This window comes from Protopterus annectens, chromosome 3.part0 (genome assembly GCF_019279795.1).
Source record: "Protopterus annectens isolate FY-2018-M chromosome 3.part0, PAN1.0, whole genome shotgun sequence".
In the NCBI taxonomy this organism is placed as follows: Eukaryota; Metazoa; Chordata; order Ceratodontiformes; family Protopteridae; genus Protopterus; species Protopterus annectens.
Window position 1 is genome coordinate 669116552 of NC_056731.1, and position 24241 is coordinate 669140792.

The 24241-nt window shown below is 36.5% G+C and overlaps 1 protein-coding gene across 1 annotated transcript in view; it reads left to right on the forward strand.

Moving 5' to 3' along the window:
* FRRS1L (ferric chelate reductase 1 like) overlaps positions 1-24241 on the forward strand; it is a 323816-nt gene that overhangs the window by 197031 nt on the left and 102544 nt on the right. The window contains exon 3 of the mRNA XM_044065076.1: positions 1239-1377. Coding sequence (XP_043921011.1) covers positions 1239-1377 — 139 coding nt within the window. The remainder of the gene's footprint in view (positions 1-1238; positions 1378-24241) is intronic.

Consider the following 24241-nt stretch of genomic DNA (forward strand, 5'->3'; position numbering starts at 1 on the left):
TCAAAGTACACAGGAACTGTTGAAGAATTATTGCAGTTTGGGTCTAGGTAGACAGTTTCATTCTAATGCATTTCTGAAGTTCGTCACAATATGCCATTCAACAGGATGTACAAAGTACTAGCACCACAAATACATGTTGATCATATACTGTCGTACCTTGCACGTTAGTGTGAGCACCTCAGCATGCATGGCTCAGAAGAACCTTACCATGTATGTTTATTCTTTCCCAAAGCTTAGCCTGCTGTCCTCCTGTGGGGTATCAGGAAATGTTCGTATCTGGGGTATATGTACCTGGCAGGTTCAGGTATACCCTCTGTTGTCTGCTTGCATGTGTACTGCCCTAGAAAATGGGTGATTATTCCATTTGTGAACATTGGTGTATCATTGACTTCAGCTTGACCACATTTTGTTGTGATACTCTGAAACTACATCACATAGTTTCTTAAAAAAACTAATAAAAAATATTCTTGCAATTTCCAGTAAGAATGAAACTATGTGGTAGAAAAAGTGAAAGATGTTAAAAGTAAGATATACTATACCTGTACATGAGGTTCTCTTTAAATGTCACAGTTAATTTAATGAGAGGAAGTTGTTGCGAAATATGGCACCCTTCCTAAAGTTTCCTACTAGAAAAAATTAAAATCAAGCAGGATAGGAACTGAATGGCATGCATGCATTTCATTCACAAAATGGAAAAGGACACAATGCTCTTGTGGGAAGTTTTGCAAATGTGCTTCGTGGCTTCCTAAAAATTATAGCGAGGTAAGAGTGGGAGGGAAATGCCTTATTACTGAATTTTTCCCTCGCCCAACTCATGGGGTGGTATGATCATGCTTTTAAGTTCACAGAAGCCACTTCTTCAAAATCATGATTCCATAGTCCTGTGTCAGAAGGGCCATGAGTTTTGTCAGCAGTGTCTTATAACCAGAACTATTCATTGTTAATTATTTGGCATTCCTTGGCTGCTTGACAGGAGACCGATGAGCCCATACGGCAGTAAGAATTTCTGTTACACTCAGTGAAGGCATAATCAACTGTGGGCATGGTAGTCATATAATAATAATGACGGCACAGTATATGTCTGTTCTGAACGCATCATTTATGCCAGTATGTAACCAAAGCAGCAGCTTTCTGATATGTTTGGTTCAGTAATTTCGGCCAGGTTCTGTAGCTGCAAATACTGCATTAATTATAATACTTTATATAAAGTGGCATCTTTATTTGCCTTTTATACATAGGTATGGCAAGCCAGGATGTGATGCTGAGACATGCGACTACTTTCTGAGCTATCGCAGAATAGGAGCTGATGTCGAATTTGAGATGAGTGCTGATATTGATGGCTGGGTGGCAGTAGGATTTTCCTCAGATAAGAAAATGGTAAGTACATTCTACTTTACCTGCAATAAGCTTTTGATGTGACAGTATGCTGCTAAATGTATTCTCAGTGATTTTCAAACACAATGATATATTACACAAAGAACTGTGATAACATTTAGAAGACTTTATTAAAGCACTTAGTTTACATGCTTGAAAATATACTGTTTCTATTAGTTTAGAATTCCAGAGTCATATTAGCAAACATTTACGCAAAGCAGTCTTTGATGTAAAACTGATCTAATGTTGTACCGAAATAGTACTGCAAAAACAAAACTGCAAATGGTAAACATCACATACTGTAAACATATTGTATACCTTGAGAGTGTAACGCATAATTTGCAATTGTAGATCTTTTAAAATAAAGAAAACCCTTTTAGTCTGACTTTAGATTTTCAGTAGTTAAAATATTTAACATATAAGAAAGCGGACATTGTGTCACAGAACTATCAATTTAGAAATTATTTTAAATTCTTTTTTTTTCTTTCCTTTCCTTGCAGCTGCCACCTTCTCCTGTTCTTGCTCACAATGTATACTGGACCTGGCTTAGCATCTCCTAGACCCAACACAAATCATGTTTGGGGTCAATAAGGCGATTAAGAATGTTGGTGCCAGGGAGTGTATCCTAGCAACCATTACTTCCCCACCGAAACCTTTGTGAGCTCCGCATATTTTCTGCATCAGTAGGTGCATGTAAGATTCTATGCAGTTACAGCCTCCAGCTAAGAGGTATCCCTGTTTGCAGCAGGGAGCATGTCAGGCTCTTAATGCTGCTATACTGGAGTAAATCTAGGCTGCCTCCATCCCCTAAGGATGGGAGAGCCAATGACAGCTGCTGCCTCCCCTCGTGGCCCCTACAAAATGCTGTCAAAAGAAATGTAGAACTTACTGTATATACAGGAAATGAAAAGTTTTGTCTCTTGCTTCGTTTTTCCTCTCTACCCAACACATATGTGCTACTGTAGGAATGCTTTAAGTTTTGAAACAGGGATTTACTTTACAGCTGCAGCTCCCTGACATATTAGTGCATGTTTCAGTCACAAAATAGGCTCATTAATGATTCCTAGTGAAAAAGCATACTTGTAAAGCTCTGTGGAATCTTATCACATGTAATGTATGTTGATCTATAAAATCACATTAATTAAAATTGTGGTACTTTCATTTAAGCATTGGTATATTTGAATAACAGCAAATAAGGGGATTACCTGTACAGCCCAACAGGAGTTGATAGTGGTGTCCCACAGATCTGTGTGATGGGACCACTTAATTTTGGGCTGTGCTTCTCAGACATAAAAGTGGGAAATAGGGTATGCTGTACCAAATATGATTATGTTTGCAAACTAGACAACATAATTACTTCAGTAAAAAACGCTGACGTTTTCCAACATAATGTACAAAAACTGCACATCTGATGTAGTTGTAATGACCTTACCTTTAATACTAATAAATGTAGCATCATAGAAACTGACAAAAAGAACATAAATAATGATTACAAAATAAATGATCAGATTACAAAATTGGTGCCATTGTTATAAAATTATGGATAACGCCAGATAATTTAAACTCTGAGCAATGTGTGCCTACCAAGTTAGGAAAGTATATTCCACACTGTAATTCTTAAGGGCATATCTAGTTACTCCAGAGAGTGCACTATACCCCTTTAAATCACACTCATCCCACCAGTTATTGAATACAGTACTACATTTTGCAACTTTCAAACAAGTACAATGACTGCTTACTGGAAAGATCACAGGATTGTAAAACCTGAATTATTCAGAAAGATGTCAAGAGCTGTCCTTATAAAGTTATTTCTGGTCTAGTTTATTTTGAAAGATGGGAGCTAGCACAAGATGGAGAAAACAGGTCATTAAAATAAATATCATTAACACAAAAAAGTAACAGATACATATCATAACACCTATCAAAATTAATGATTTAGCTTAAACTTACTACCAGGAATTAATTTATTAACTTCTTTTCAAAAGTAATTATGATGTGCATGCGTCTGTGTGAGTGTTTTTTATATATATATATATATATATATATATATATATATATATATATATATATATATATACACACACACACACACACACACACACACACACACACACACACACACACACACACACACGCACATACACACACAGCCATGCAAAATAACTCCAGCACCAACAAATTATTTAAATTAAACAACAGTTTATTCAAAGACAGCCTCCTTCCATAACAGACCTGGAGTTCATCTCCTGGCTTTTACAATGTTGTAGACATCAGACGCAAAACAGCTATAGAGCTTCTGAATATAATTAACAGTAGGCGAGCTGAGCAGGATAAATATACTAAAATATGAAATACAGTAATACCTTACAATAGTATATAATGTGCCCAAGTAGTGTCTGGAACATACCTCTCAACCTCTTAGAGCAAGAAATCTGGACAAAACCACAAATAAAAGTGGGACAAAGGCCCAAAAAATTGGAACAAATTTTAAACATTGCTCTTACAAACTTAGAAATGTGATAGAATAACAGGTTTTGCATGCACATGAATTTCTGGAAGGGTATGAAGTCTGTAACTCAAATGTCTGTCATCATTTTCTAACTTCAATCCTTAATGATTTGCTGCTAATTTGCCAAAAAAACCCACAATTTTATAAGAAACAGACCAAAAATATGAGGCAAAAATCTGTACAGTCTGTGAAAATCTATACAGTTGAGAGGTATGGTCTGGAAATATTAAATTGTTTATCATTTGGAGGGCTAAATGTCATTTTCAAGTATTAACAAATAGTACAGTATTATTAAATATTATTAAATATAAAAATAATTATAAGAATAGGGCAAAATGTACTACCCTTAGATATACCTGGTGTGGGGGTCATTTACTAAAGCAGCAGGCACAAGACTATGACAGGAATGGTGTTTTGAGAGTGTGTATCATCTGCCTTGTAGCAACATGAAGAAGCCTGCAGACACATCAGTGCGTGTAGCTATGTAGCCTGTAGGGAAATACAGGTTGACAAAGGTGATTGTGATATCTAGCTAGGCCTAGAGGACTCCAAAAGCTTTCACCCATACTAATGAATCTGCATGATGGAACTATTAAACTTCAGAGAGGCAGCAGATCAAGACACCCTAGTGATGCATGGATGAATGCATTAGATAAAATAAAAGCTACAACTCCTCCCATAAGCTTTACTGCTGACATGTCTATCTCTGTCTCCTCACTTCCAGTATTCACATGGTTTTCCCTATTCTTCCGCACCATTGGAAGGGATCATTTCCTTCTGAGCTTGGTAGGCTTCTGATATCCAAAATTTGATGTAGGGTGAGGGGACAATGAATATTATACTGGACAGGAAATTGTCTTTGGGACAATAGTCTTCAGTGTATTTTTTGTACTTCTCTTGTTTTGCAGTCTGAAAGCAATTTTAATGATACAAGTTAATTCCTGTAAGCATGCCTTTCTCACACATCTGAGGCTCCCATATCCATAAGAGTGACTCTTTTCTCACCACCCTAGGGAATAAAAGTATGATAAGATATACCTTCATCCTCATCTTTGTTGACTATATCAAACCCAGTGTATGCAGCAGAACAAAAGTATAAATGCCAAGCACAAGAATGTATTCAATACTTTCATTCTGAGCCTTATTATAGGCTTTGGTTAATAATTTCCTCCTGAGGTGATTAGTATTTGGGGGATGGGGACAGGAAGCCATGTGTATTATCATCATGAAGCAAAATGGCTTACGATGCAAACAAATAGCTGGAAGGCTTATTAATAGCATCCTTTGTGCACAATCATCATTGACAAGTAATGCAGCTTGGCACTTTCTGAGTGTGTCCTGTATTGGGACCAGCAATATAGACTACATACTGAAGAGAAGCACAGATGGAAAGCAGTCTGTGTCCTCCATAATTTCATATGTAGCAACAGAATCAACAGGTGCCCCCTCCTACAGACTGTGATCTGAAGCAAAAAGAAAGTGCAGCCCAACATTTCTGCAGACTGAGTCCCTAATATTATGTGAGCAGATCATTCCACAACTGGAGTGCATGGAATAACAGTAGAAGAAAAAAGAGTTTGGGCCTGCAAGCAGAGCACACCTGAGAGCAGCTCCAGTAGTTGGAGGAGGCAACACAGTGATTACTGGTGATGAGTATAGCCTATTGCATATACAAGTTTGTTAATGCTGGGGCTATTCCAAACATCAGTTCATGATTTGTTTTCTATAACAACAGAACTCTGGAGCTAGTGCATGCAGTTGTTGGAATATATCCATTTTTGAATCACTGTACCCGCCATTCCCCTAATTTTAAAAATGTTGATCAATTCTATGTCATTATACAACCATTAGCATGCAATGCAGGCCAGTATGTTGCTTGGTTTGCACTGTTTCTGATCACTGTGTCTGAATCTCACAAGTCCTGAGAATGGTTGGTCCTTGTGCACAATTGTAGACAATGACACAGAGACTGTTTCTGAATACCATAGTCTGTCCCCAGGGAAGCCAGGCAAATGGTTTCAAGAATTGAATTGGCTCCAGTGAGTTAAACTTCATCATGGCAGAACACATTTGGTATTTTGAGCTAAATAATTTTAGTTTGGTTAAATAAGAACAATGTGAGGTAAAACACCACAATTTCTGCTGAGAAGGCACTTGTTTTTGGTTAATGCATTTGACTGAACATTTCAGATCACTCAGCAATTGTGTGGCAATGTTTTGGATCCTTTGAAGACATTTTTGTGTTTTTGTTCTTTGGCAGAATCCCATTTCTGACATGTCAGAAGTAACCATGAAATACATACTTTTTACAATGAAAGCCAACTTAGAAATGTCAAGATTCAGCATTAGTTTTAGTAAGCAGTAACTTTTATTGCACAAAACAAAGCAGCCCAGCATAAACAATGTTTAGCACTTAATATTTTACACCAAAGTCACTACTGTTCAAAACTCACAGTGCATTATGGCACTTCTTAAAAGAGCTACACCATGCACTTGTATGAAAAGGACATGACAGTATAAACAGATGCACAGCATGTGCATTTTAGCAACTTTATATAACTTATCATTGCAAAGTCAGTAAAGCAAGTTGTTTGATAACTGCTTCTGCCAGTTATCTTTCTGAGAAATAGAAGAATGCAAAGAGCACTCGATAGTAAAAAAAAGTTGGCAACTTGGCAAGGAAGACCTCTATGCAATGTCAGCATACCAGCTAGTGCAGTAGTGTTCCTAGAGACCAAAGTACACAGGAACTGTTGAAGAATTACTGCAGTTTGGGTCTAGGTAGACAGTTTCATTCTAATGCATTTCTGAAGTTCGACATGATATGCCATTCAACAGGATGTACAAAGTACTAGCACTACAAATACATATTGATCATACACTGTTGTACCTTGCACATTAGTGTGAGCACCTCAGCATGCATGGCTCAGAAGAACCTTACCATGTATGTTTATTCTTTCCCAAAGCTTAGCCTGCTGTCATCCTGTGGGGTATCAGGAAATGTTTGTATCTGGGGTATATGTGCCTGGCAGGTTCAGGTATACCCTCTGTTGTCTGCTTGCATGTGTACTGCCCTACATAATGGGTGATTGTTCCATTTGTGAACATTGGTGTATCAGTGACTTGAGCTTGACCACATTTTGTTGTGATACTCTGATACTACATCACATAGTTTCTTAAAAAACTAAGAAAAAATACTCTTGTAATTTCCATTAAGAATGAAACTATGTGGTAGAAAAAGTGGAAGATGTTAAAAGTAAGATATACTATACCTGTACATGAGGTTCTCTTTAAAGGACACGGTTAATTTAATGAGAGGAAGTTGTTGCGAAATATGGCACCCTTCCTAAAGTTTCCTACTAGAAAAAATGAAAATCAAGCAGGATAGGAACTGAATGGCATGCATGCATTTCACTCACAAAATGGAAAAGGACACAATGCTCTTGTGGTAAGTTTTGCAAATGTGCTTCGTGGCTTCCTGAAAATTATAGGGAAGTAAGAGTGGGAGGGAAATGCCTTAGTATTGAATTTTTCCCTCGCCCAACTCATGGGGTGGTATGATCATGCTTTTAGGTTCGCAGAAGCCACTTCTTCAAAATCATGATTCGATAGTCCTGTGTCAGAAGGGCCATGAGTTTTGTCAGCAGCATCTTATAACGAGAACTATTCATTGTTAATTATTTGGCATTCCTTGGCTGCTTGACAGGAGACCGATGAGCCCATACGGCAGTAAGAATTTCTGTTACACTCACTGAAGACATAATCAACTGTGGGCATGGTAGTCATATAATACTAATGACGGCACAGTATATGTCTGTTCTGAAAGCATCATTTATGTCAGTATGTAGCCAAAGCAGCAGGTTTCTGATATGTTTGGTTCAGTAATTTCAGCCAGGTTCTGTAGCTGCAAATACTGCATTAATTATAATACTTTATATAAAGTGGCATCTTTATTTGCCCTTTATACATAGGTATGGCAAGCCAGGATGTGATGCTGAGACATGCGACTACTTTCTGAGCTATCGCAGAATAGGAGCTGATGTCGAATTTGAGATGAGTGCTGATATTGATGGCTGGGTGGCAGTAGGATTTTCCTCAGATAAGAAAATGGTAAGTACATTCTACTTTACCTGCAATAAGCTTTTGATGTGGCAGCATGCTGCTAAATGTATTCTCAGTGATTTTCAAAAATGATGATATATTACACAAAGAACTGTGATAACATTTAGAAGACTTTATTAAAGCACTTAGTTTACATGCTTGAAAATATAACTGTTTCTATTAGTTTAGAATTCCAGAGTCATATTAGCAAACATTTACGCAAAGCAGTCTTTGATGCAAAACTGATCTAATGTTGTACCGAAATAGTACTGCAAAAACAAAACTGCAAATGGTAAACATCACATACTGTAAACATATTGTATACCTTGAGAGTGTAACGCATAATTTGCAATTGTAGATCTTTTAAAATAAAGAAAACCCTTTTAGTCTGACTTTAGATTTTCAGTAGTTAAAATATTTAGCATATAAGAAAGCGGACATTGTTCCAGTCACAGAACTATCAATTTAGAAATTATTTTAAATTCTTTTTTTTTTTTCTTTCCTCTCCTTGCAGCTGCCACCTTCTCCTATTCTTGCTCACAATGTATACTGGACCTGGCTTAGCATCTCCTAGGCCCAACACAAATCATGTTTGGGGTCAATAAGGAGATTAAGAGTGTTGGTGCAGCATCATATTGCTGCCAGGGAGTGTATCCTAGCAACCATTACTTCCCCACGGAAACCTTTGTGAGCTCCGCATATTTTCTGCATCAGTAGGTGCATGTAAGATTCTATGCAGTTACAGCCTCCAGCTAAGAGGTATCCCTGTTTGCAGCAGGGAGCATGTCAGGCTCTTAATGCTGCTATACTGGAGTAACTCTAGGCTGCCTCCATCCCCTAAGGATGGGAGAGCCAATGACAGCTGCTGCCTCCCCTCGTGGCCCCTACAAAATGCTGTCAAAAGAAATGTAGAACTTACTGTATATACCGGAAATGAAAAGTTTTGTCTCTTGCTTCTTTTTTCCTCTCTACCCAACACATATGTACTACTGTAGGAATGCTTTAAGTTTTGAAACAGGGATTTACTTTTCAGCTGCAGCTCCCTGCCATATTAGTGCATGTTTCAGTCACAAAATAGGCTCATTAATGATTCCTAGTGAAAAAGCATACTTGTAAAGCTCTGTGGAATCTTATCACATGTAATGTATGTTGATCTATAAAATCACATTAATTAAAATCGTGGTACTTTCATTTAAACACTGGTATATTTGAATAACAGCAAATAAGGGGATTACCTGTACAGCCCAACAGGAGTTGCTAGTGGTGTCCCACAGATCTGTGTGATGGGAACACTTAATTTTGGGCTGTGCTTCTCAGACATAAAAGTGGGAAATAAGGGTATGCTGTACCAAATATGATTATGTTTGCAAACTAGACAACATAATTACTTCAGTAAAAAACGCTGACGTTTTCCAACATAATGTACAAAAACTGCACATCTGATGTAGTTGTAATGACCTTACCTTTAATACTAATAAATGTAGCTTCATAGAAACTGACAAAAAGAACATAAATAATGATTACAAAATAAATGATCAGATTACAAAATTGGTGCCATTGTTATAAAATTATGGATAACGCCAGATAATTTAAACTCTAAGCAATGTGTGCCTACCAAGTTAGGAAAGTATATTCCACACTGTAATTCTTAAGGGCATATCTAGTTACTTCAGAGAGTGCACTATACCCCTTTAAATCACACTCATCCCACCAGTTATTGAATACAGTACTACATTTTACAACTTTCAAACAAGTACAATGACTGCTTACTGGAAAGATCACAGGATTGGAAAACCTGAATTATTCAGAAAGATGTCAAGAGCTGTCCTTATAAAGTTATTTCTGGTCTAGTTTATTTTGAAAGATGGGAGCTAGCACAAGATGGAGAAAACTGGTCATTAAAATAAATATCATTAACACAAAAAAGTAACAGATACATATAACACTTATCAAAATTAGTGCTTAAGCTTAAACTTACTACCAGGAATTAATTTATTAACTTATTTTCAAAAGTAATTATGATGTGCATGCGTCTGTGTGAGTGTTTTATATATATATATATATATATATATATATATATGTATGTGTGTATATATACACACATATATATATATATATGTGTGTGTGTGTATATACACACGCACACACACACACACACACACACACACACACACACACACACACACACACACACACACACACAGAGCCATGTAAAATAACTCCAGCACCAACAAATTATTTAAATTAAACAACAGTTTATTCAAAGACAGCCTCCTGCCATAACAGACCTGGAGTTCACCTCCTGGCTTTTACAATGTTGTAGACATCAGAAGCAAAACAGCTATAGAGCTTCTGAATATAATTAACAGTAGGTGAGCTGAGCAGGATAAATATACTAAAATATGAACTACAGTAATACCTTACAATAGTATATAATGTGCCCAAGTAGTGTCTAGAACATACCTCTCAACCTCTTAGAGCTAGAAATCTGGACAAAACCACAAATAAAAATGGGACAAAATCCCAAAAAATAGGAACAATTTTTAAACATTGCTCTTACAAACTTAGAAATGTGATAGAATAACAGGTTTTGCATGCACATGAATTTCTGGAAGGGTATGAAGTCTGTAACTCAAATGTCTGCCATCATTTTCTAACTTCAATCCTTAATGATTTGCTGCTAATTTACCAAAAAAAACCCCACAATTTTATAAGAAACAGACCAAAAATATGAGGCAAAAATCTGTACAGTCTGTGAAAATCTATACAGCTGAGAGGTATGGTCTGGAAATATTAAATTGTTTATCATTTGGAGGGCTAAATGTCATTTTCAAGTATTAACAAATAGTACAGTATTATTAAATATAAAAATAATTATAATAATAGGGGAAAATGTACTACCCTTAGATATACCTGGTGTGGGGGTCATTTACTAAAGCAGCAGGAACAAGACTATGACAGGAATGGTGTTTTGAGAGTGTGTATCATCTGCCTTGTAGCAATATGAAGAAGCCTGCAGACACATCAGTGCGTGTAGCTATGTAGCCTGTAGGGAAATACAGGTTGACAAAGGTGATTGTGATATCTAGCCAGGCCTAGAGGACTCCAAAAGCTTTCACCCATGCTAATGAATCTGCATGATGAACTATTAAACTTCAGAGAGGCAGCAGATCAAGACACCCTAGTGATGCGTGGATGAATGCATTAGATAAAATAAAAGCTACAACTCCTCCCATAAGCTTTACTGCTGACATTTCTATCTCTGTCTCCTCACTTCCAAAATTCACATGGTTTTCCCTATTCTTCCGCACCATTGGAAGGGATCATTTCCTTCTGAGCTTGGTAGGCTTCTGATATCCAAAATTTGATGTAGGGTGAGGGGACAATGAATATTATACTGGACAGGAAATTGTCTTTGGGACAATAGTCTTCAGTGTATTTTTTGTACTTCTCTTGTTTTGCAGTCTGAAAGCAATTTTAATGATACAAGTTAATTCCTGTAAGCATGCCTTTCTCACACATCTGAGGCTCCCATATCCATAAGAGTGACTCTTTTCTCACCACCCTAGGGAATAAAAGTATGATAAGATATACCTTCATCCTCATCTTTGTTGACCATATCAAACCCAGTGTATGCAGCAGAACAAAAGTATAAATGCCAAGCACAATAATGTATTCAATACTTTCATTCTGAACCTTATTATAGGCTTTGGTTAATAATTTCCTCCTGAGGGGGTTAGTATTTGGGGGATGGGGACGGGAAGCCATGTGTATTATCATCATGTAGCAAAATGGCTTATGATGCAAACAAATAGCAGGAAGGCTTAGTAATAGCATCCTTTGTGCACGATCATCATTGACAAGTAATGCAGCTTGGCACTTTCTGAGTGTGTCCTGTATTGGGACCAGCGATATAGACTGCATACTGAAGAGAAGCACACATGGAAAACAGTCTGTGTCCTCCATAATTTCATATGTAGCAACAGAATCAACAGGTGCCCCCTCCTACAGACTGTGATCTGAAGCAAAAAGAAAGTGCAGCCCAACATTTCTGCAGACTGAGTCCCTAATATTATGTGAGCAGATCATTCCACAACTGGAGTGCATGGAGTAACAGTGGGAGAGAAAAGAGTTTGGGCCTGCAAGCAGAGCACACTTGAGAGCAGCTCCAGTAGTTAGTACTTTCTGCTTGTTTTTTCCCAATTATCTGCCTATAGGGTATGATGGTGTTTTCATTCCTAAGAAAAAGGAAAAGCCTGTCTCTCAAAGATATCCATTTATTATCAAAAATAAATCAAGTGTGATAATGATATCTTTCCAAAACATTAATTAATCCAATCTAGGCTAGTGATATGATAATTTTGTGCTGGTAAAATATAATTCCTTATTCTCTCCCTCATGTAACAAACACGTGATATTTAACTCCTCATGTTCTCTAAAATAGCATACATATCATGCCTGTGTCCTTCCTACTCAACCACTACCATAAAAGAACTGTTTCATCTAACTCAGATAGTCCTATGTCATAAAACTAGTATGTCATAAATTTAGTTATTGACATTTGATTACTGGAAAGTCCAACTGGGTAGAAGCCCATTTTCAGTGGAGGCCTGGGGAGAAAAGCCCCAAATTATTTCAAAATATTTTAAGAACAATAATTTTACAATCCTCAAAAATAAAACAAAATCATCACCAGGTTAAATAATTCTAACAAAGTGGACATAATATAAAATATTGATTAAGAATCTATACAAGGTATATGACAATCATTTAATATTTAGAGAAATTTTAGACAGGTTGTAGAGCAATTAAAGGTAAGTTAGTCTAATAGAAACAGGAATTGCAATATGAAGTGAGGGAAACAAAGGCTTATGATATATTTAGAGAGAAAGTTAGGGAAGAGAATTAGACAGCAGTAAAGAAGTGAAGCAGGGAGATTAAGGAGGCATAAGGAATGAAAAGGTACTTATTCACATTTGGGGATATAGTTTATCCTGGTTCTGCTCAAGAACAGAGACAGATTTTAGCTAGGAAGTCTTTCAGAGTGGTTTTGAAAATGGGAGGGAGGGCATAGACCTTATGGATAGGGGTAAGGAGTTTGAGGCCTTAGCAACCTTGTAGTAGTACAGACAATGCCCAGTAGATTTGTTACGTTTGTAAACAGACAGGAGATTTTGTTCACTGGATCGCAATGACTGACTGAAAACATAGTAGTTTTAGTGCTGGACACGGAGATGGATGCTGGATAATTTTATAGGTGGTAAGAAGCTGTGTATGTGTTAATTGATGTCACAGTTCTAACCAATTTAGGCTTTTCAGTGCTATACAGTGTAGGTTTTGAAAGGGGTATGTGCTGCACATTCAGCAACTTTGTTATAGCCTGGAGGGTTGTAAGGATGGGAGCACCATAAAGAAGAGTGGGGAGAAGATAAGTAGTGGAAAGTGTAGTTTTTGTTGCGTTGATGCGAAAGTTTTCAGCTCTGTAAAATACCCCTAGTTTATGATGAGTTTTTCTTATGAAATTTTGTATATGCAGGTTGAATGTAAGATTATCATCTATTATCACCCCTAATAATTTGCTATGAGAAGTAACTTCAATGTTTGTATTACCAAGAGAGAGGACTTTAAATTTTCTTTTTACATGAGAGACGGATTTGGGAAACAAATAGTGCTTTTTTTTTTGGCTTGAGCATGAGCCTTGAGTTGCGATGCCATGTTTCAGTGGGTGTTAAAGCTTCCTGAGTAATTTTTTGGAGGTGTACCATGTCGTCAGATGTTCAAATGAGAGTGAAATCATCTGCATATTGTATTAGTGTGGCCTGTTGTGTGGATGTATAGAAGGTGTTGGTGAAAATGTTAAAGAGGAGTGACCAAGGATAGAGCCTTGTGGTATACCAGTGTTGACTGGTAGGTAAGGCGATAGCACTGAGTGCCATTTTATTGACTGATTTCTATTGGAGAGGTAGCTTTTGAACCACAGATGGACGGACTGAGAGAGACCTAGTGAGGACATTTGATGTAGAAGTTTGCTGTGACAAACCTTGTCTAAGGCTTTAAAGAAGTCTAGAAATAAGGAAGAGACTACTTTTCTGTTATTTCTAGCTCTATTGATACTATCGGGATAGATTAGAAGGGCAGTGCTAGTACTATGGGAAAGACAGAAGCATGTTGCATAAGGGATATGAGTTCTTCCTGCAAGAGATAGTCTAGCAATTGTTTTTGAATACATCTTTTAAATATTTTGGTGAGGAGAGATAAGATTGCTATAGGTCTAAAGTTATTAATGTCTGCTGAATTTCGTCCTTTGTGCAGAAAGATAATGTGTGATTTTTTTTCCAGAGGGAGGGAACGTGGGATTCCTGGACTGATGTATTATAAAGATTGAGACAGGATAGACAATGCTATTGGGTGCTACTTTTAGGTGGGTACATTAGGTGAGTAGTGCAATAATGTTGTATGGAAACAACATTAATCAAAAGAATGAAAATGACAGATCTGTAAAAATGACACTATCCTACAGAGACAGCTTCAGTGTTCAAGCAGGTTCAAAGCCCCATGTGCCCTCCTGTAGAAGGCAATGTCTTCCACAGGCACCTAATCAAATATACAAATTCTAAGGTCATTGCATATTGGGATAGGGTATATTTAGCTTTGTTTATAAGAGATCAGAAAAATAAAGTAACAAAAGGTAGGAGGCTAATAATTATTAATGCATCAGCCAACATTGTAAACAACAGATTGCTTGAGCCTTTAGATTACAGCAACCCTTCTGGAACTGTTAAGGTGTGAATCCACTTTCTTAGTCTGACAAGTTACAGAGGTATACATAGCTCTCAACTAAAGGCAAAATTAATGGGGGGAAAAAGCCTCAAAAATAGGAGACATTTAAATATTGCTCTTATAAACTAAGAAAGTTGCTAGAATAAAATTTCCTATGTTACCATGCATTTTCTAGAGGAAATGAAGGCTAAAATTCAAATGCCTGTTATTATTTAGGTAATTCAATCCAGGGGTGTAGCTAGGATTTTCAAATTTGTACTCACAGCTCTCAAACTGCTACCCTCCTCCCCAGCCAAGCTATGGCCATTCTCGTAATTCACAGTCCGCTCTTTTAGTGTCGATGAAGAGGCATTCGCTGTAATGCCTCTTCAGTAATATAATATAGATTCACTCAAACTTGGTTCCTTGAATTGAAAATGAACCTGAAAGTCAGTTCTTTGAAAAATGCAGCATGGTAGTTGGGGTAGAGGATTCATGCTTTTGTTTTCTGTAACTAAGGTGCAGGTTTTGAGCTTGAGTAAATTACTAACCACCTGCTACCCCTAACTAAGGTGTTTCATTCACACGCACACCCCTACCTACCTCTTAGTGCAAGAAATATGGACAAAGCCTAAAATAAACAGGGACAGATATTAAATAATGCTCTCGTGAACTTAGAAAAGTTGCTAGAATAACAGGATTTGTGCTAGTATGAGAAAGTTGCTAGAATAACAGGATTTGTGCTAGTATGAATTTTTCTAAAGGACATAAAGTCTGAAACTCAAATGTCTGTCATTATTTAGCAACTTCAGCCTTCAATAATTTTCTAGAAAATCACAAAATTTATGAGGAACAGACAAAAAATATGGGGCAAAAATCTGGACATTCTGCAAAATTTGGACAGTTGAGAGGTATGCTACCTACCACACACACACAATACCTCTCAACCTCTTAGAGCAACAAACTCATAAATAAAACTGAGGCAAAGACCCAAAAATAAGGACATTTTTTTTAAATATTGCTCTTATAAACTTAGAAAGATAATAGAATAGTAGTAGGTCTTGCATTAGTATGAATTTTCTGAAGGGTATGAAATCTGAAACTCAAATGTCTGTCATTATTTTCTAACTTCAATCTTTAATGATTTGCCACTAGTTTGCCAGAAAACCACAATTTTATGAAAAATGGACCAAAAATGTGATGCAAAAATATAAAATTGCCAGACAATACAGCTGGGAACCTGTCAAAGAAGGGACACCATTTTAATAGGAGCACTGTTAACTTGAGCAGCTGACAAAATGAGAGAATCTACATGCATTTCTGAAATAAAAGTAATGTATAACTCTGATTATTACAGTTATTTATAAAAGTAAACCCTCCACGTTTTCTTCCAAAATTGCTATTTTGCAGAGAGATTAGGGGGAGAGCAACATTTTGAGCCAAAATTGGGGACAATTAAGAGATTTGGATATTCCTAATTCTATAAAGCGATTTGCACATACCTCTCAACCTCTTAATGCAGGAAATCTGGACATGGCCAAATATATTGGGGGAACATACAAACAGTACTAAAAATTGATCTTGTATAAACTTAAGACACTTGATAGAATATCAGGTCTTGCTTAAGCATGCATTTTTCTGAAGATTATGATATCTGAAACTTAACGTTGGTCATTATTTAATGACTTCATTCCTAAATTATTTGCCAGAAAAGTTTTATTTTGCATTTTACAGCACGAACATCAATAAATATCTGCTAAACAAAGCAATGCAGTCTCACAATGAAACTAGACTTAGCATTAAAACTTCTCTGCCCCTGAAACTCACATTCATTGAAACAGCATTGAAACCCACATTCAAAGAAAATACATTTTGCAAGTGGCAGATAAAGATGAACTTTGGGCTGTTTTCAAATCATAGGCCCCTTGCACATGAAACATACACGTGCTCTTTGATACACCTTCCTGATTGTATTAAATTATATTCCTTGTACAATACAGTATAGTTGTTAGAGAGCGTTTTAAATTTATTGTTTTGAACATTATTCCAGTAACCAATGAAACAAAATGCATGCACCAATAATGACAAAACAGCCCAATTCATAACATTTCCATCATAAAGTCTACTCAAACTTCTACAGTCCACCAGTATCAGTAAATATGCACAATCTCTGAACTAGTAAAGCCATCTACATAATTCCACATTAAAGAAATCTGTAACTAATGAAGAGGCTGCTGCTAGCAAACAACTTATATTTCATGATTTCATCTACAAATAAAGTGCCTGTTGCCCTTGAGGAATAAATTGCCTATGTTGCATTAAAAACAATGATACGCTAGTAATATTGCAATAGGGAATGGATGGCAAACTGATAACAGGTTCATAGTTACTACTAGATATCTTCACCAAAATGGACTCCAGCATCCACCCCCCATTTACAATACAGTACAGTATCAGCAATGCATCTACCTACTGTGGGAGAAGAACCCACAGCCTTCTGCATCAAAAGCAAGTACACTACCTGTTGTGCTAGTAACAGTACAAGCAAACTCAGCATAAGCAGCACTAAACTTTAGTTCCCCTGCAGCTCTCAGCTCCTTGTAAAATGTCGACACTCAGCTGTATCTCTGAACTTTGCAGCACAAGAAATCTGGAAAAAGCCAACATTTATTGGGGGGGGGGGGCAAAAGCCCAAAAACCAGGGACACATTTTAAACATCACTTGTATAATTTTGGAAAGTTGCTAGACTAAAATGCTGTGTTATCACCATGCATGTCTTGAACCCAGAACCATGTGCACTATAGTCAGTGCAACATGCCACTATGCTAAATCAGTAGTTTGAAAAATAGGAAGACAAACTTAATGGCTATCATTTAGATAGCTCTCAACCTCTTAGCACAAAAAACCTGGACAAACAAAGCCAATAATGAGGGAATACAAATTCAGTTCTCACTTCACACCTTAGCACAAAAAAACAGGACAAACAACAAAAACAATAATGGAGGAAATACAACTTCAGTTCTCAGTTCTCACTTCTCACCATAGCTCACAACTGTTAGAAAAACAAATCTGAACAAAGTTCAGAGATGGTGGTGATTAGGGACTTTAGGCTCTTCTTACCCTGAATCAAAGGTACAGGGTTTGAGCCTGAACACCTATAGCCATACAGGTGCATTATGCGGGGGCATTTACACACACACACAATCAAATGAATGAGTATGCATATGCTTAATGGCCTCAGTAATATTTTTAGTCACTGTTGTGAGACATACTGTAGCTTCAATTTCTTAGCTCTAAAATCCTGGATAAAGCCCATAAAAATAGGGAGCAAAGTCAGGTACAGATTATAAGTAATGGTGTTGTATCCTTAGAAAGTTGCTAGAATAATAGGGTTTTGCATTAGTATGCATTTTCTGAGGTATTTATCATAGGTTCATAGATTCATACTAGGCTATCTGCCCTAGGGCATTTACAAGCCTAGCCAGAGTGTGTTTGGCTTTTGCCACCCATTTTAAATGAATTTTGCTATGCCCTTTTTCGAGGTTAGTATACTGTGCCTCTGTCTAACAGTGACACAGAAGTGATACCCGGGGTAAACCTACGATCTCCCATCCACTCATCAAGATTCCTCTTGAAGAGAGTCAATGAGGGACTCTGCCTAACCTGGACTGGGATTTTATACCCATGAATACTACAAGTTTAGTTATTGAATTGATCATATAAGCAACGATTGTTTCCTACCCTGTCCACTTTTGTAATAGAATGACAAAAACCCTTTTGAGAGAAAATGGGGAAATGCTGTCAGTGACTTGCTGATGCTAAAGTTCTAACTGCTTCATCTTCAGATGGTGCACAAAAGAAATGCACGATTTTTTTAACATCGTTAAAACTTAAAGGGGGGGCAAGGAAATAAAGGAGAGGTTTTAACAAATAAGATCAGCTGAATAGGCAAACACTTTTGATAATTATATAGGCAACACTATCCAAAATGTCTGTGGTGATTGCTTGTTACAAAACACCACCATTAAATGAAGAACATATGTTTGTTCCTTTTTAATATATACTACATCCAAGACTCCTAAAAACAAATAAACGTACATGGTCTTTATTCTGCTTACCTTTCACAATTACATGTAGCCAACTAGTCTTATAAACCAAAAGCAACACTTCACCCAGTAGGAATATACCCACAAGTGAAAGTTGCATTTTGTTTTGCATTTATATTTGTAAGCGAGGTCATCTCCTGTAACATTCATATAAGGGGCTAAAGTTGAAAAAAATGGCTTCAGAAAAAGTAGATACCGATCACCATTCCCAAAGCACTTTTCCAGATGCCTCCGTTTACTGGAAGGTCATTGCTTTGGTACTAGTGTGGTGTACTCAACATAATAATTTTCAAATCTTTTTCTCCACATTTTAAGGATGTCGCATTACTAACTAGACAATAAAGGGCATGTTTTAAAAGGCGTACATTGACAAGCACAGACCCTGCCAAAAAGTGGTATAATAAATGGCACAAAATGTAAAGCACCAGCAACGTCCATATAATGGTCACTACGCTGCTCAATCTCAAATTAAATTGCAAGGAGAGTTTGCCTAACATTCCTCCAGTTCTGCAGCAGCTTCGTCTGACCAAACTAAACCGTTGAAGTTTTAAGTGGTTTGTCAACACACACAGACACAAAAATAAAAACGTTACCTCAAAATAAAACTAGCTTCAGCACTGGTGGACGAGAAAATGAAAAACTTCATGTGGGTGACTTGATACTGCCAAATACATGAAGATAACTTCACACAACAAATCCAAAATAACCCAAAACACAGTTATTCTTCGCTGTCAAGCTACACTATTTTTCAGGGGGAAAGCATATTATTTACCTTGCAACATGGCTTCAAGCTTCTTTCTATCCACCCGGAATCTATCCTCAGTCCATTCAGGATCACTAGTGGCAAGAGAAGGGACGCTAGATTCATCTTCAGAGCCAGGCAACAGCGAATCAGTGCTTCGTTCGACAATCAAGGATATTCAACAACAGGTGCAGTTTGCGATTGTCTTCCACTCACTCACTACTGCACATTTCCCGCTCGCAGCCAGCCGGACATGATGTGAGCTCACTTCCAACTGGCTGGTATCTTCCTTAAAGGAGCCAACACTGTTTAAAAAAGAAAAAATATGTATGTACGTTTTTTTTTTAAAAAAAAGCTACCCCCTCTTCTAAAGAAGTTGTACTGAAGTCAGTACAGTGCGTATGCCTCCCGATGTCCCTGATTCAATCCACAGTGATTTGCCACAAAAACCCAGAAAACCACAAATTTTAAGATGAACAGACCAAAATTATGAGGCAAAATCTGGACATTCTGCAAAAATCTGGGCAGTTGAATGGTGTGGTGGTATAACATGATCATAACCATGATATGTTTGCATCTTGTTAGTTGTTACATAAAGAATGTCACACTGATTTTCTTCCAGGTTATTCTGCTGTAGGACCAGCATTGTATTTGCTTTTTTTTTTTTTTAACTTCCCATTAATTTTCACCCTTTATGAAAAATTCTATTTTCAGTTAATAATCTTTATATCATTTCCATAAGCTGAGATGCACCTAATAGTACGTTACTGCAAAATAAATAATACCAGACAGTGATGTCTTGGAATTTAATAAAACAGAAGAATAACATTACAGATGACAAGCTAATTTATTAATTGTCTTTTTAAATAATCTTTCTTAATAATTTGCAGTCACTCATTTCTGTTATTACAGGTTGTTATACAGCTTCCCACATAAAAACAATTGTGTTAATGGTGTGAAGTACAGTTAGTGTTACAATAAATATCACAGTATGAATGTAATACTAATGAAATAATATAGCAGTCTTATTTTAAGTAATACAGGAAGTATGGTTCTGTAAGAGGGACTGAACAGATCATATCTTGTGAGTTTGAAACTAAGTGACTCTTTACAGCAAATGTAGGGCATCTTGGTAATGGTGGGCTATGTTGTAGTAAATGGGAATGCAGTAATGCAGTATGCATGAAACCCCAAAGTAACACAAGTAACGGAGTCTAACAGGACATAGTGAATAGCCTAGAAAGATGTAAAGATGCTCTTTGAAGTAAGAACCTAATGTACTCACTGACGCACAATTTTTATAGTCACAAAGCTGTCAGTACATGCTAATTGTACCTCAGAGTGAAATGACTGATGTCTGAACAGGAGCTCAGTATGCAGTTCATTTCAGTAGTGCACAGAAATGACAGATATAAATACATCATACTCATTGGTAGCAGTAGGGAGGGTAGAGATCCTGGTAGCACAGTCCATCCCACATCTATGAAAGTGAAAGAAGTTGTTTGTGATGAGGATATTTTTTCTCAGGAGCAGTATACATTATGCAGGAGTCATTTGGGGAATACTTTATTGAAAATGGTGTAATGCATCCCAGACTGTGTACCTATATTATAAACAGAGAGGTGCTTGAGAGGTACATATATGCTAATGGTGCACAACAATGTTGCATTGTGCACCATCTTATAGGAAAAGGGTACAAAGCATCATTGACATATTCTTAGGGTAAACAATAGGGCTGCAAAATGAGATCACTTACAGGATTAGTACAAAAAAATACAAAGTGGGTATACCAAAGGTGTACAGCAACACAAGGCACTCTGTAATTTATTAGTGTATTATCAACACTGGATCATGTTAACTTTTTCTCTGCATGTGTAAAATGTTACTCTACAAGTGTAATTTGGTACCGCCATGCCATTTTGCTCACTTAGCTCAAGAGTCAATGATGAAGCCCAAAAATAGTGTGTGGGGGGGCCCAAAATCTCAATCTCTTAGCTTAAGAATTAGGGACAAAGCAAAAAAAATGGAGACAAAAGCATGGAAGCAGGGAAAATTTAAAAAAAAATTACTCTTTCATGCTTAGAATTTAAAGTCACCAAAATAACAGGCTTTGCATTAGCTTATATCCTTTGAACAATATGAATGTCCGAAACTCAAATGTCTGTCATTGTTTAGTGAAAGCAGCCCTTAATGATTTACCAGAAAACCACAAATTTTATGAAAAAAGACAAAAAACATGAGGCAAATGAGGAGTAGTCTACAAAATCAGGGAGAGCTGAGAGCTAGATTCTCACAAAGTCAGAATAATGACCAAGCACAGTAGGCAGTCATTCTGATCTACAGACTGCTCCATAATCAGCAATTATAGCTACTTTGCCATCTGTGCATATCTCAGATGCCTGACTAAAATATAATAAAAACAAAACAATGGCCACAAGTCTGTTAAACAATGCATGGCTCTGGTACAGTCCCATGATACTCTACCCTGTAAAACTTTTCACAGACCACTGGCTATACCTGCTTGCCTGCCAGGAAAATATAATGGCTTCACAATGTATTTCAAATCTGTTTCACACAAATGTCTCGCTGCTCCCCAGCCTTACAATATTCTCCCTGCAAAGCCTTTTTGTCCACTGTCCATACCTGATTTCCTCCCAGGATAAATGGCATCTTTATTTTACACAAATGCACAGTTGCTATTTTGGTTGCTGCCAGGTTAAAATAATGCTTGTACAATAAATTATTTTTTTATATAAAAAATTATTATTTTAACATATTTACAATATATACACAGAAAGAAAGAAATTCAACTTCGCACATTGTTTTTCAGTGGTAGTAATACATTGAATCATCAAGGTAATCTTATACAATTAACACATTAAGAGTTCTGGTATTTCAGTATCAACATTTCAAGGTTATCCCAACCACTAAAAGTCTTGTATGATTTATAGATCATATTCTGATAATTTCTTTTTCAGTCTTACATAGCAGTGCTGTGTTAAATTTAAAAATTCTTTAAATGTAGGAACTCAGTTCAATTTCCAATTTTTTGTAATAACTTTTCTAGCAACTGCCAAGACAGCCCAAAACATTTTTTTTGCTGTTTAGTTTTAATAGATACAGGTGGTGGAACATTCGCTAGTATTACTGATCTCATTAAAAACAATTATCACTCCATAACCCTCTAAAAAAACATACTTATCTCTTTCTAATATAATTTAATTTTTCACAATCCATAAATGTGTGTCCAGTCAGATTTTACATCTTTACTACATCTCAAACAAACTGAAGCAGTCATTTTACTAAAGTTAGAGATTTTATAGGGAGTAATTCTGTGTATATATTTCTACATAAAAACTTTCCAGTATAAACTTGAAGAAGTTTGACTAACTGATTTATGTAACAAAGTTTTATTCTTACCATCTATTGAGTCATTCAGTCCACTACTATCTAAGATGTTTCAGAATTTTGCATCAAAAGTATTATTATTTATATCAAACAACAACAAAGTACTCCCAACAGAGTTAATGCCTCACCACGGAAAATGAAGAAAACAGTAAGTCCAACAGCAGCACCACGTATGAGGTAACCACTTAACCATTTAAAGGGAAACAACTTCATTTTCTACCTGCTGCCAGATAACACAATATAAAACAATAAATATACATACTTTATCCCTGAACATTGACACTATAAAAACTGTCATTATAACAGATATAACAATACATAATCAAAACCTTAAATGAAACATTACACATGTTGTCATTGAGCATACATTCAAAAGTAAAACTATTCTTCCTAAAACATTCAGAGTGAATCAGCTCACATATTAGCCATTCTACCTATATATAAAAATAAATGTAAAATTTCAGAGCAATCAAAGGATATATACATTCTACAAAACAATGTTTGTGTTATCTGGCAGCCAGTAGAAAATGAAGTTGTTTCCCTTTAAATGGTTAAGTGAAGGGCTCGCCCTTGACTGTTGCAGTATTTAAAGAGTGCAACTGTAGCATTTAATTTTTTAAGGTCTGAGGAAGCAGTACGTGAAAGCGCTAACCTGTTGGATTTATGTGAATAAAAGATCTTTGCTTTTATACACTCTTTGAGTATTCTGGATAATTCAAGTGAGCCTGGTCGCCTCATACGTGGTGCTGTTGTTGGACTTATTATTATTATTAATAATTAACTTATATGACTGGGAGAAGCTTCCTTTGTAGGCAATCTACCTTTGATGATAGCACTCATATATTCATATAATGGGGAAATATTGTTCTGTTTGTCCTCACTCATATTATCTATTCATCCAACTTATATTCTTTCATTCAGTGCTCTAGTGACTTAACTTTTCCTTTTTCCAAGCAATCAGACCGTAGGTTCATAGGTTGGTACTAGGCTGTCGGCATTAGGGCCGATACAAGCCTATCCATAACAATTCCCTAGCTATTTCTTCCCACAATATTTACTTCCCATAATACTAATCCAATCCATTTTAGTAAATTAATTTTAACATTGTTCTGAATTTCCTTAAAATTAGAGGTGTGTACAATAGGAAAGCACAAAAATTTCCATTTTGATATTAATGGAGCTTTAGAGACATATGTTGTAACTGTTTTAAGAATTGATTTCATATATGCGGAGTCTAAAGA